Source organism: Somniosus microcephalus, chromosome 7 (assembly GCF_052327205.1).
Source record: "Somniosus microcephalus isolate GS21.2 chromosome 7, FLI_Smic_1.0, whole genome shotgun sequence".
In the NCBI taxonomy this organism is placed as follows: Eukaryota; Metazoa; Chordata; class Chondrichthyes; order Squaliformes; family Somniosidae; genus Somniosus; species Somniosus microcephalus.
Window position 1 is genome coordinate 140,479,246 of NC_140993.1, and position 12,916 is coordinate 140,492,161.

The 12,916-nt window shown below is 42.6% G+C and overlaps 1 protein-coding gene across 2 annotated transcripts in view; it reads left to right on the top strand.

The window, feature by feature from the left end:
* The first annotated feature begins 923 nt into the window (after positions 1-923).
* ca8 (carbonic anhydrase 8 (inactive)) overlaps positions 924-12,916 on the top strand; it is a 65,993-nt gene continuing 54,000 nt past the window's right edge. Inside the window, exons 1-3 of one of the 2 annotated variants that reach the window (XM_085993013.1) lie at positions 924-1,161; positions 1,725-1,916; positions 11,000-11,124. In XM_085993013.1, the coding sequence (XP_085849139.1) occupies positions 1,086-1,161; positions 1,725-1,916; positions 11,000-11,124 (393 nt within the window). In that variant the 5' untranslated portion in view covers positions 924-1,085. The remainder of the gene's footprint in view (positions 1,162-1,724; positions 1,917-10,999; positions 11,125-12,916) is intronic. The other variant, XM_085993012.1, reaches the window with a different exon arrangement.

A 12,916-nucleotide genomic window follows, 5' to 3' on the forward strand; every position in this document is an offset into this window, starting at 1 on the left:
ATATACTCCTGGTTCTGGTTGATAATGTGGTTGCCAGACTTCCTGTCGTGGGTCTGAACTGTTCATCGAACGCTTTGCAGAGTGGAGGAAGTCTTCTGAAGGTAGGGCAGAGGTGAATGGTTCCAAGTGCTGTTCTAAAATTGTACAAATTTTCTCTGCAATTCGACTCGAAATCCACTGAAAATAATTATTAAACAATTTTTGTTCCTTAATAATCCACAAGGCTGAATTACAAAGTGTGCTGGTATCGGGGTTAATACTTGAGGGAGAGTGATACTGATTTCTGGTTGCATCGCTGCAAAAACCTTCGCTTGAAGATTCTCGACATTCAGCTGCATACCAGGCAAATTTACTGCTGTAATCCGAATCTGTCAACTAAATGGGTCATTCTGATCAGCGACCGTAATTCAGTGCATTTTTTGTTTCATGCCAGCGGCCTGAAATCGGTTGAGTGAGACCATTCCTGTAACACCAACATCGCCCTAACAACTCTCAAGCTTTAACCCGTGAACCGGTTGGAAGAGTTAACGCACCTGACAGATTTGAGTGGTTGCACATATCCTGCCACTTTGAGTAAAACTTGGGGAAAAAAGTGAAAAAATCCAACAGCTGTGCCTGTTACGTGGCTTAATGGTTTACAGTTTCAGAATATAAAACTGCACTTTACTTTAAATTGCAAAGTGCTTAAATATTTCTAGACTTGTATCAGTGCATTTAGCTACAGATATTATTGGAACAGAAATTGGAAGTATAACATTTCTACTTCTCCAAGTGACAGATAATGTGTGGCACTGTTTGTTTTGCATCTAGTCTGATTGCCGTTTCCGCTGAGTTGGTGAGTTGTTTATTTGTGTATTTTTGTTTAAAGTCAAGATTGAACGTCCGTTTATATATCCATATATATAATAATAATGTTTGGGTTAGGGCACAGCACGGAGCCTTGGAGCAGCCTGGAAAGTGCAGCTTGTGGGCTGGCGAGCGTTTCCTGCGCGCGCCTGTCAATCAGTGCAGGGCCGCACGGGGAGTATTGTTGGGAGCAGCACGCGCGCGAGCGGCCCGCAGCTCAGTCCCCGGCAGCGTCTTCAATGGCTGACAGTGCTTTCATTGAGGAAAACGACCCTTACGGGGATAAGGAAGGACTGGAATGGGGCTATGAAGAAGGTAAGCTTTTGAACAACTTTTTTTTAAAACTGTGCAAATGAAACATGGTATTTTCGCATAAATGTTACTGCTTCACTTTTTAAAGAAATCGTATCAAAATTAAAATTTTCATAAACTTGGAAGATATTTTTATCCTTAGCGTTGTTTCTTTGGCGAGGGATTTATTGCCGACAGGTATGCTTGTCCTTAAAAGTATTAATTCGCCTTTGGCAGCCAACCCCGCCACGCTGACGGTAGGTATACGGTAAACTCCATTTGGGAAGTTTGGGTCATTCTGCCGATTTTTCGTCATGAAGTCCAAAACTCTCCGAAAAGCTCAACTAATGTAAGAAATAATTATTTGTGTATCTTTATAATACGGCAACTTGTAAGTTGTTAAGCTCTTCTAAGTGTCACCGGTAACCTTCTGCTCCAAATTCAACCTGCAAAAACTACATCCATTTGATTTTTGAATCTGACTTTAATTTTGCCGTGTTTGAAAAATCCTTAGAAGTAAGCGTTGTGGTATAATGTAGTGTTTAGCTGAAAACAGACACATAAACAATTCAATTGTTTTATTTTAGGAGTGGAATGGGGACTGTTGTTTCCTGAAGCTAATGGAGAGTATCAATCTCCTATAAATTTGAACTCCAGGGAGGCGAAGTATGACCCTTCACTATTGGAAGTACGTTTATCACCAAATTATGTCGTTTGTCGGGATTCTGAAGTAATTAATGATGGCCATACCATTCAGTTACTGCTGAAGTCCAAATCGGGTATGTAAAACAAATGCGCCAATAGTTTAACTTGTGCATTTGATTATGAAATGTACTCTTTTTTACATTTATGTATCTCGTTCTAATGCATTGTTTATTCCTAGAACAATTGCCATAATGTGTGGTAGATGGCCTGTGTAGATTGAATAGATCTGCACAGTTTACAGTACTGGCTTTCAGCAGAAAGCTCAACAGCGTAATACTGCTTATGGCACACAGCATAGACAGAGGATTCCTTCTGTGTGCTATCTGTAGTGAGGTCATGAACACATTTACTATTTTGCCGCACATAGAGCACAAAGGTATGTATGTCTGTGGGACATTTCCCCCCCCCCCCCCCCCCCCCCAATTTTATAAAATAAGAATCTCACTCTGATCGAACAACAGTTTATTGGTATGTCTTTTGGAGAGGGTGCTAAATTGATAGTCTAGATCAGCTGTGGCTCAGTGGATTGCCTCTGAGTCAGAAGGTTGTGGGTTTAAGTCCGACTCCAGGCACTTGAGCACAAAAATCTAGGCTGACTCCAGTGCAGTGCTGAGGAGTGCTGCACTGTTGGGGGTGCTGTCTTTTGGATGAGACATTAAACCGAGGTCCCATCTGCTCTCTCATTTGAACGTAAAAGATCCCATGGCACTATTTCAGAGAGCAGGGGAGTTATTCCTGGTGTGCTGGCCAATATTTATCCCTCAACATAACAAAAGCAGATTATCTGATCATTATCACATTGTTGTTTGTGGGAGCTTGCTGTGTGCGAATTGGCTGCTGCATTTCCTACATTACAACAGTGACTACACTCCAAAAGTACTTCATTGCCTGTAAAGCGCTTTGAGATGTCCGGTGGTCATGAAAGGTGCTATATAAATGCAAGTCTTTCTTTATCTAGCTTATACTAAAATTGATCTGAATGGGCACGGGTTTGAATCTTAGCCTAAAGTGTTCCGGTTGTAAGATGGCACTGATTCAGCACACACAATTCATCCAATTTTGCACTGTCAAGTGAATATCAGATTTCAGGACTGATTTGATGATGAAATGGTATGAGCTTTTGTAAGATTTAGGCCTGGTGGTTATTGCCATGGCTTCCTAGAATCAAAGAATCATAGAAATTTATGACACCAGAAGGAGGCCATTCAGCCCATTCTGACTGTGCCAGTCGAATCCCACTTTCCAGCTCTTGGTCCGTAGCCTTGTAGGTTACGGCACTTCAAGTGCATATCCAAGTACTTTTTAAATGTGATGAGGGTTTCTGCCTCTACCACCCTTTCAGACAGTAAGTTCCAGACCCCCACCACACTCTGGGTGGAAAAAAGTTCTCCTCAACTCCCCTCTAATCCTTCTACCAATTACTTTAAATCTATGCCCCCTGGTTATTGACCTTTCTGCTAAGGGAAATAGGTCCTTCCTATCTACTCTATCTAGGCTCCTCATAATTTTATACACCTCAATTAAATTTCCCCTAAGCCTCCTCTGTTCCAAAGAAAACAACCTCAGCCTATCCAATCTTTCCTCATAGCTAAAATTCTCCAGTCCTGGCCATATTCTTGTAAATCTCCTCTGTACCTTCTCCAGTGCAATCACATCTTTCCTGTAATGTGACCAGAACGGCATGCAGTACTCTAGCTGTGGCCTAACTAGTGTTTTATACAGTTCAAGCATAACCTCCCTGCTCTTACATTCTATGCATTGGCTAATAAAGGAAAGTATCCCGTATGCCACCTTAACCACCTTATCTACCTGTCTTGCTACCTTCAGGGATCTGTGGACATGCACTCCAAGGTCCCTTTGCTCCTCTACACTTCTCTGTATCCTACCATTTAATGTGTATTCCCTTTCCTTGTTAGCCCTCCACAAATGCATTACCTCACACTTCTCCAGATTGAATTCCATTTGCCACTTTTCTTCCCACCTGACCAGTCCATTAATATCTTCCTGCAGTCTGCAGCGCCTTCTTCATTTTCAACCACACGGCCAATTTTTATTTCATCTGCAAGCTTCATAATCATGCCCCCTACATTGAAGTCTAAATCATTGATGTATACCACAAAAAGAAAGAGATCTAGTACTGAGCCCTGCGGAACCCCACTGGAAACAGCCTTCCAGTCACAAAAATATCTGTCGACCATTACCCTTTGCCTCCTGCCACTGAGCCAATTTTGGATCCAACTTGCCACTTTCCCTTGGATCCCATGGGCTTTTACTTTTCTGACCAGCCTGCCATGTGGGACCTTGTCAAAAGCCTTGCTAAAATCCATGTAGACTACATCAAACGCACTACCCTCATCGATCCTCCTTGTTACTACCTCAAAAAATTCAATCAAGTTAGTCGGACACAACCTTCCCTTAAGAAATCCACTGACTGTCCTTGATTAATCTGTGTGTTTCTAAATGCCGATTAATATTGTCCCTCAGAATTTTTTCCAATAACTTTCCCACCATTGAGGTTGGGCTGACTGGCATGTTATTACTTTATCTATCCCATTCACCCTTTTTAAACAATGGTACAATGTTTACAGTCCTCTTGTAGAGTGTTTTGTGGCTTTTCAGTATCTATTATCTGGTTTCATAAATGCAGAAAATATAAACGAGATGTATAACTAGTAAGATAGCAAAGTACTGCGGATGCTGGAAATCAGAAATAACAACCGAAAACGCTGGAAAAACTCAGCAGGCCAGGCAAGATCCGTGGAGAGAGAAATAGAGTCAACGTTTCAGGTCGAAGACCCTTCATCAGAACTGAGAAAAAAGGCAGGAAATGAAACGGATTAAAAGTATAACTAGTAAGTTGCTCTGAGAGGAAATTGATAATAGCTAGGATAATCTGTGGCTGTTGCTAAGGTCCAAGACAAAAATTGAATCTCAGATTTTCAGCATTAATGGAACCCTGTTCACTTACTGCTTTGCATCTTTAGCAATATACTGTATACACATCAGATAGAATAGATTGGGATAATTTTACAATCTGGCTCCTAGCTTGGAGCCTCACTCACTTGGCGCACAGATCAGAGGTCAGTCCTCCTGACTTTGCTGTCACTAATATTAATGATTGGAAAATCAGAAGCACTGTGAATTGGGCACATTGACCTTTGCAGCAGATTCTTCAATTCATGCTCACAGCAAGGCTTTTATGCCGCCTTCTATTTAAGATTACCCCTTCTAGTTACTGCCAAATTTTGTTAAGTTCCCGCATAAGAGATTAGCGTGCAAAGTTAAAGCACACGGGATTGGGGGTAAGGTACTGTCTTGGATAGAGAACTGGTTGGCAGACAGGAAGCAAAGAGTTGGAATAAATGGGTCTTTTTCCGAGTGGCAGGCAGTGACTAGTGGGGTACCGCAGGGATTGGTGCTAGGACCCCAGCTATTCACAATATATATAAATGATCTAGACGAGGGAACTAGATGTAATATCTCCAAGTTTGCAGACGACACAAAGCTGGGTGGGCGTGTGTGTTGTGAGGAGGATGCAGAGAAACTCCAGTATGATTTGGACAGGTTGAGTGATTGGGCAAATGCATGGCAAATGCAGTATAATGTGGATAAATGCGAGGTTATCCACTTCGGTGGCAAAAACAGGAAGACAAGATTATTATCTGAACGGCAATAGATTGGGAAAAGGGGAAGTGCAACGAGACCTGGGTGTCCTTGTGCACCAGTCGCTGAAGGTAAGCATGCAGGTGCAGCAGGCGGTTAAGAAGGCAAATGGTATGTTGGCTTTCATAGTGAGAGGATTCGAGTACAGAAGCAAGGATGTCTTGCTGCAGTTGTACAGGGCCTTGGTGAGACCACACCTTGAGTATTGTGTGCAGTTTTGGTCGCCTTATCTGAGGAAGGATGTTCTTGCCGTGGAGAGAGTGCAGCGAAGATTCACCAGATTGATACCTGCGATGGCAGGAATGACATATGAGGAGAGATTGGGTCGATTAGGCGTATATTCGCTAGAGTTTAGAAGAATGAGAGGGGATCTCATTGAAACATAAAATTCTAACAGGACTAGACAGACTAGATGCAGGAAGGATATTCCCGATGGCGGGGGAGTCCAGAACCAGGGGTCACAGTCTAAGGATAAGGGGTAAGCCATTTAGGACTGGGATGAGGAGGAATTTCTTCACCCAGAGAGTGGTGAACCTGTGGAATTCTCTACCACACAAGGCAGTTGAGGCTAATTCATTAAATATATTCAAGAAGGAGTTAGATATATTTCTTAAGGCTAAAGGGATCAAGGGATATGGGGAGAAAGCAGGGACAGGGTACTGAGTTTGGATGATCAGCCATGATCTCATATTAAATGGCAGAACAGGCTCGAGGGGCCGAATGGCCTACTGCTCCTATCTTTTATGTTTCTATGTTTCCTTAGCAGTACTAGTTGCCATTTATGTTGGTGGTATTCATCTTTAGCTGTTGGGTAGTAGAGTTCACAAACAATATAGGTGGTAGGTACGCAACATCACTTCACTGGTGACACCAGTTTTTATGTAATGACTGAATAAAAGAAATATAAAAATAAAGGTGCAGTAGTTACCAATCTCAAGAAATAGGCCTGAAACTTCCTCGAGCAGATGCACCACAAGAATTGTGGCAAGGTGGGACTTCCACCTGCTAGTCTGCTCTGGCGTTGACTTCATCCAAATTCCTGAGACAGCATCATTAACATAAAAGGGGCTGGTGGCCACACCATTTATGGTACTTCCTGTGTACCCACCCCACGAGGAGCCTGGAATTTCTTGCAGCTCTGTAGGGAGGGGTGGGTGGGGGAGCAAATGGATGGGCTGGTCTGGCCTGAGAACAAATTTTCTGTGCTGCAGTCACCATTGGTGTAGTTGCTATTTTCTTAACATTGGTTTATCTCTCTGAGGTTGACTGCTGTTGGGAAATGATGTGGGCCCGACTTATGCCTGTTGTATGGCAAGCATGCCTGCATCATGCAGGTATACTGTATGTCAGCTGGATGTTAGGTGGAACTGGCAGGTGTTCCATTTGGGTTTATTCGCCAGTGAGGCAAAGGTGCATGATCCCTTTGGTTTTCCCCTCTTAATAGTGACATCTGTATTTAGGTTAGAAAGGGGTGGAATGGGGTTCTGCTGTAAACTTCCCCACTGCTCAAATTACATGATTTCCATGGCAATTTTTTTTCTTCCCAGCTTTCTATCTTCCCTGTCTCTTCTGGAGTCACTGACACTTCATAACTATGCTCAATTATGACATTACCTAATATTCTTTTCCAGCAAGGATCACTGAATAACAAATGAGTGGAAACCCTAACTTATGTTTGGATGTCCAACATGACTCCTCTGAGCCCTAACCCCTTTGAAACCTAGGCAGCTTGAGCTGATTCTTTTTCTTATTTGTTGGTTTGTCCTGTTTGAGTTTAAAGGACCTGCAATTTTGAGAGATCTGTCTCCTACTGTTGCCTCACTGGTGAATAAACCCAAGTGTAATACCAGGATCTGCTGGTATCAGCAACTTGAGATATATGCAAATTAATAGGAACGTGTATTTAAATTGAATGTGGGCCCTGAGGCTCCATAGTACATGCCTATGTGACACACAAAGACAAACTAACCCGGGAGCATTGAGGCTAATAATCTGCTGCTGTCCTGCCTTATATCAGCACAGATCAGGGATAGGATCTGGGACCTTCTTGCTACAATGGCTCAACTATTCACTGAATAAATTACTGACCCATGGGTGAGTAAGTATTTATTTGATTTCAACCAATGTGTTAAAGGTGCCTCTACTTAGATTAACTTAGATGACTTGGACTAATTATCAGCTTGTTTGCAAAACAAAGCAGCCCGAAATAGCAAAAAGCTGGAAAATCCACTTGAATCACAGCACCTGGTGGCTGTTCATTGAGCAGCACAAGCAACAGTCAAGAAAGAAAGAACATGAACTTATATATAGGCCTTTCAAACATATGAAAATGAAGCACAAGAAAAGACCAGCTGGTCCCATACTGTCATGCTGCAATTTATGTACACCATGACCCTAACCATACTCCCCCCTCCCCACCAACCAGCTATGTAAACTTCTGGGAGCAGCAAAATATCAGGAAAAAAACCTTGGGCCAATTAAGGGGGGGAAAAAAACTTTGGGAAATTACTCCTTGACCACCCCCCCCCCCCCCCCCCGAAGAAGATCAAACAAATTCCAGGAAACCCTGGTGACTCCCAAAGCCTGCCTACCTACCTTCTATACATAGTTCTGTCAGCCACACAGAAAACTTGTCCAGCTTCCTATTGAATGTTTGCAGCAAATCTGAATTTACTGCACGAGCTGGTAACTTGTTCTATAGGTCGACAACTCTCTGTGAAAAGAACTAATATTTAACCTAATTCCATGTTTAAGGACTTATACTCGTGCTCCATGGTCCTCACTAACCTCCCTAACTCAAATAGCTAATTCACATGAACTGAATCTAATCTTGTTCTTTCATTATTTGAAAGACCTCATTCAAATCTCCTCGATGACTACACTTTTTTTTAAAGTAAAGAGCCCCAGCTCTCTAACTCTATTGTGGTAACTAAAGGCCTTTGAACTAGGTATTAATCTTGTAACTCTCTTCCGAGCCTTTCTCAGGGCCTCTCTAATAGCTTACCATGTGAGGAGACTAAAACTGAACACCATATTCTAAATAAAGCTTAATCATGGCTTTGTACAAATACAGTATAGTTTTGTTTTGTATTCAATTGTTCTGGCAATACATCCGAATATATATTTTTGTATTAGTTTCTTGACACTAGTTATGAACCTTCAGCGATTTAATGTACGACACCACCCAGGTCTTTCTCCTGCTCAATAGCCTTGAGCGCACAACCTTGCAAGATTAATGGTGTACACATGCTTGGAGTTGGCCCGACCCATGTGGATAACACTGCATACATGTTAAATGACATTTGCAATACCCGGGCCAATTTCCACCATTGCATCTACACCCACCTGTAATCTATTTTTCTCATCTAGGTCCTAACCCGCATAAATGTTTGTACAGGAAACTCTCGATTTACCGGCACCTAAATAACCGGAAATCTCTGTTAACTGGCAAAATTCAGGAGTAGATTCAGGTAAGTTTTACTTCATATCAGTGGCTGTTCCTGGATCTGTGGCCCTGTAACCCTGCATAGCAACAGGGACGCCTGGATCTTGTGGCTGGGGTTCCTGCACCAGTTGCATAGCAAAAGGAATGCCTGGATCTTGTGGCTGGGGTTCCTGCACCAGTTGCATAGCAACAGGGACGCCTGGATCTTGTGGCCGGGGTTCCTGCACCTGTTGCATAACAACAGGGACGCCTGGATCTGTGGCTCTCGTACCTTTTACAATATCTCTCTGTAATCCGGACTTTTTGATTAAACTGGCACCACGCCGGTCCCGTCGGTGCCGGTTAAAAAAGAGTTTCCTGTATCTTCTACAACAGTTTCCCAGATGTCTTCATTCAAATGAATGTGAGGACCAATAACCCTAACACCAATTCCCGTGGGACTTCACTAGTAAATAGTCTCTATGCAGAACCACTACCATTAATATTAACCTTTTATCTATGAGAATGGAACAATTCCTTATTAAACCCAAAACCTCCCTACTAATCCCACAGGACTCCATTGTATTAAATAACCTATTCTGTTGCACCTTGTCAGGATGCCCAAAGCACTTTACAACCAATTAATTACTTTTGTAGAGTGATCACTGTTGCTTTGGAGGCAAACATGGCAGCCAGTTTGCGCATAGCAAGGTCTCAAAAACAGCATTAAGACAACAGACCAGTTACACTTCTTGGTAATGTTGGTTGAGGGATAACTGTTGGCCAGGACACTTCCCCTGCTTTTCTTTGAATAGTGCTGTGGTTTCTTTTAAGTCCACCTGAGCAGGCATACGGTGCCTTGGTTTAATGTCTCATTCAAAAGAGTACACTTCTGACAATGCAGTGCCTCTTGAAGGAGCATCAAGTACTTTGAGCACCACCCACTAAACCCATCAGAAGAAGATTAATTGTGGTAAGGGGCAGATAAGCAGTCATGCTGGTGTGCTCCAAGTGGAACAAAAAAAATTCACCTATTTCATGATCCAGATTGAGTTATCCCACAAGAATTCTCATTTCTATGTGGTGTGTTTAAAAGGAGGAACTACGTCTATTCAAGTAGGGCATGACAAACCAGAGGATAATTTGTTCTGGCTTTTATAAAATTCTATATACTTAATGAGAAGAGTGGTATATAATTTAGATTTAAAATCTGTAATTAATTAATTACCTGGTCTACTTTTGTCACATTTTGATTTTAAAGCACTTAATTAATGCACTATTTTTAACTCTATTTAATGCTGATGAGTGCAGAGATTTAATTTTTCGGCGTAATGCTAGTATGAGAGCTTTGTTTCTAGGCCACTATGATGTAAAAAAGGCAGCTTCTTTGAGTTTTTTTGTGTTGCTTCTATTCTTGGTATGTTGCTTTTGATGAATTCAGTTCAAATTAATGAACGTGAAGTATATCATAATATAAGAAATAGGAGCAGGAGTAGGCCATTCGGCCCATTGAGCCTGCTCCACCATTCAATAAGATCATGGCTGACTTTGTACCTCAACTCCACTTTCCTGAACTAACCCCATATCCCTTGATTCCCTTAATATCCAAAAATCTATCGATCTCTGTCTTGAATATACTCTGACTGAGCCTCCACAGCCCTCTGGGGTAGAGAATTCCAAAGATTCACCACCCGCTGAGTGAAGAAATTTCTCCTCATCTCAGTCCTAAATGGCCGACCCCTTATTCTGAGACTGACCCATGGTTCTAGACTCCCCAGCCAGGGGAAAGATCCTCCCTGCATCTACCCTGTCCAGCCCTGTAAGAATTTTGTATGTTTCAATGAGATCACCTCTCATTCTTCTAAACTCTAGCGAATTCCCCGTTTTCTCTCTCCCTTTCTTAAATAGTGGGGTTACATATCAACCTGTGTTCACCAAGGATGGCTGCACTGTAAATGAAAATGCAGTAAAGTAAACATATTTTGTGAAAAATCTAATGTGTACAGACAACTTAAATTCTACATTACTCTTAATTTATAAAATTTGTAAAATTATTTTGTTCTATTGCAGTTTTAACTGGTGGCCCGTTGCTTGGCAATCATGAATATGAATTGCATGAAGTTCGATTTCACTGGGGTAAAGAGAACCAGCGTGGCTCTGAACATACTGTTAATTTTAAAGCATTTCCCATGGAGGTAAGTGCCAGACCAAAGTAGATATTTGTGAATGGTTAGTGTTGTGCAGGAAGTTTGAGAAGATCCCTTTGAAAATTGTATTGTTTTCCCAGCTGAAAATAAGAAAAATATCAAACCCCAAAAGGTATCTTGATGTATTGTGGAGTGTCAGTAATCTGTCGTCTTTTTGGTTTTTACTAGTGTTGAACACTCATTATGCTGTCCTGTTCAAGTAGCTCAAAAAGCTTCTCGGAATAATATCCTGTTTAGCATTCTCTACACAGGTACTGTATTTCTGAGTTCGTAGTGAGGAATTAGATGCTGAATCCTGGGTAGCTTTGTATTGTGCTGTAACTTTTTTGGGCTGCCTCCTCCTCCTACCCCACCCCACCCCCTAAAAATGTTCTTGGATTCTTGAGCATTAGTTCAGTTCTTCAGCCTGTTCATTCACTGGACTCTTTGCCTGGAGCAAGGGAAAGGGGAGGTCTCCAAAGAGTTGTGGGGTCCTTGCACTCGGTATCACAACTTGAAGGCCAGAAGATTTTGAACATATTTCCTTTTCAAATGGACAAACATTAATTTTTTTTGTTAATAAAGTGCAAGTAAAGAACAAATTATGTTTCTGACTGTCCTTGATATTGCAGCCTTGATTTTGTACTTCTTTGATCTGGCAGCTGGAAGTCGTAATTTGTTCTGCATTCATGGAACACTAATAAGATCACTTTGACTTTGGAGTCAGTCACTTAATTAGGTTCCCTTTTAAACAGGGCCACTTGTTCACTAGACCAACTTTTAAATTGGGAACATCTCAATTAAGCTCCTTTTTTTAAATCAGGGTAATGAGTGGCTTAGTTGGAATATCTGACACTGATGACAAGATCCCAGGGTTTGCGAAACTTTCTAAAATAAATAGTAAATTTTGTGCCTCTCCATATCGAAGGAGGAGGGTGGTCATACTCCTCTGGGCCAGTCTATTAGCTGTGGCTTCAGACTTCGGTACTGAAGAAGCTCCGCTTGGGGCCCGGATCTGTGGACTCTCAGGTTAGGATTCCCCTTTATTCTTTCCCACCCTCTGATCTTAATCGGATTGCGGGCAAAACTCACTTTCCCTCACTGATTACGACTCTTACCGCCTCCAATTAGGTCGGTGTTCGTCATCAGTGGTGGCAGTACACAAAAGCAACCACTGCAAAACAGTTATAGTGATGTCACAACCAGGGAAGGAGCGATTGGTGAGTAGCTGGTAAGTGTTTCTAGTTAATAGTCTACAAAGTAAAGGCATGGCAGGGCAGCTCAGCACCGTGGAATGCACATTCTGTGCCATGTGGGAAATCCTGGACGCTTCCCGTGTCCTGGATGACCACGTGTGCGGGAAGTGTCGCCAGCTACAGCAGCTCAAGCTCGGGTTTCGGAGCTTGAGTGACGGCTGGAGTCACTGCAGTGCATCCTCGAGGCTGAGAACTTCGTGGATAGCATGTTTCAGGAGGTGGTCACCCCGCAGCTTAAGAATGTGCAGGCAGAGAGGGGCTGGGTGACCGCCAGACAGAAGAGGAGGACCAGGCAGGTAGGGCAGGAATCCCCTGAGCTCGCTAACCAGTTTTCAGTTCTGAATACCGGTGAGGGCGATGGTTCCTCTGGGGAGTGCAGCCAGAGCCAAGTCCACGGCACCATGGATGGCTCAGCTGCACAAGAGGGGAGGAAGAAGAGTGGAAGAGCAATCATCATAGGGGATTCGATAGTTAGGGGAGCAGATAGGTGTTTCTGCGGCCGCAGACGTGACTCCAGGATGCTATGTTGCCTCTCTGGTGCCAGC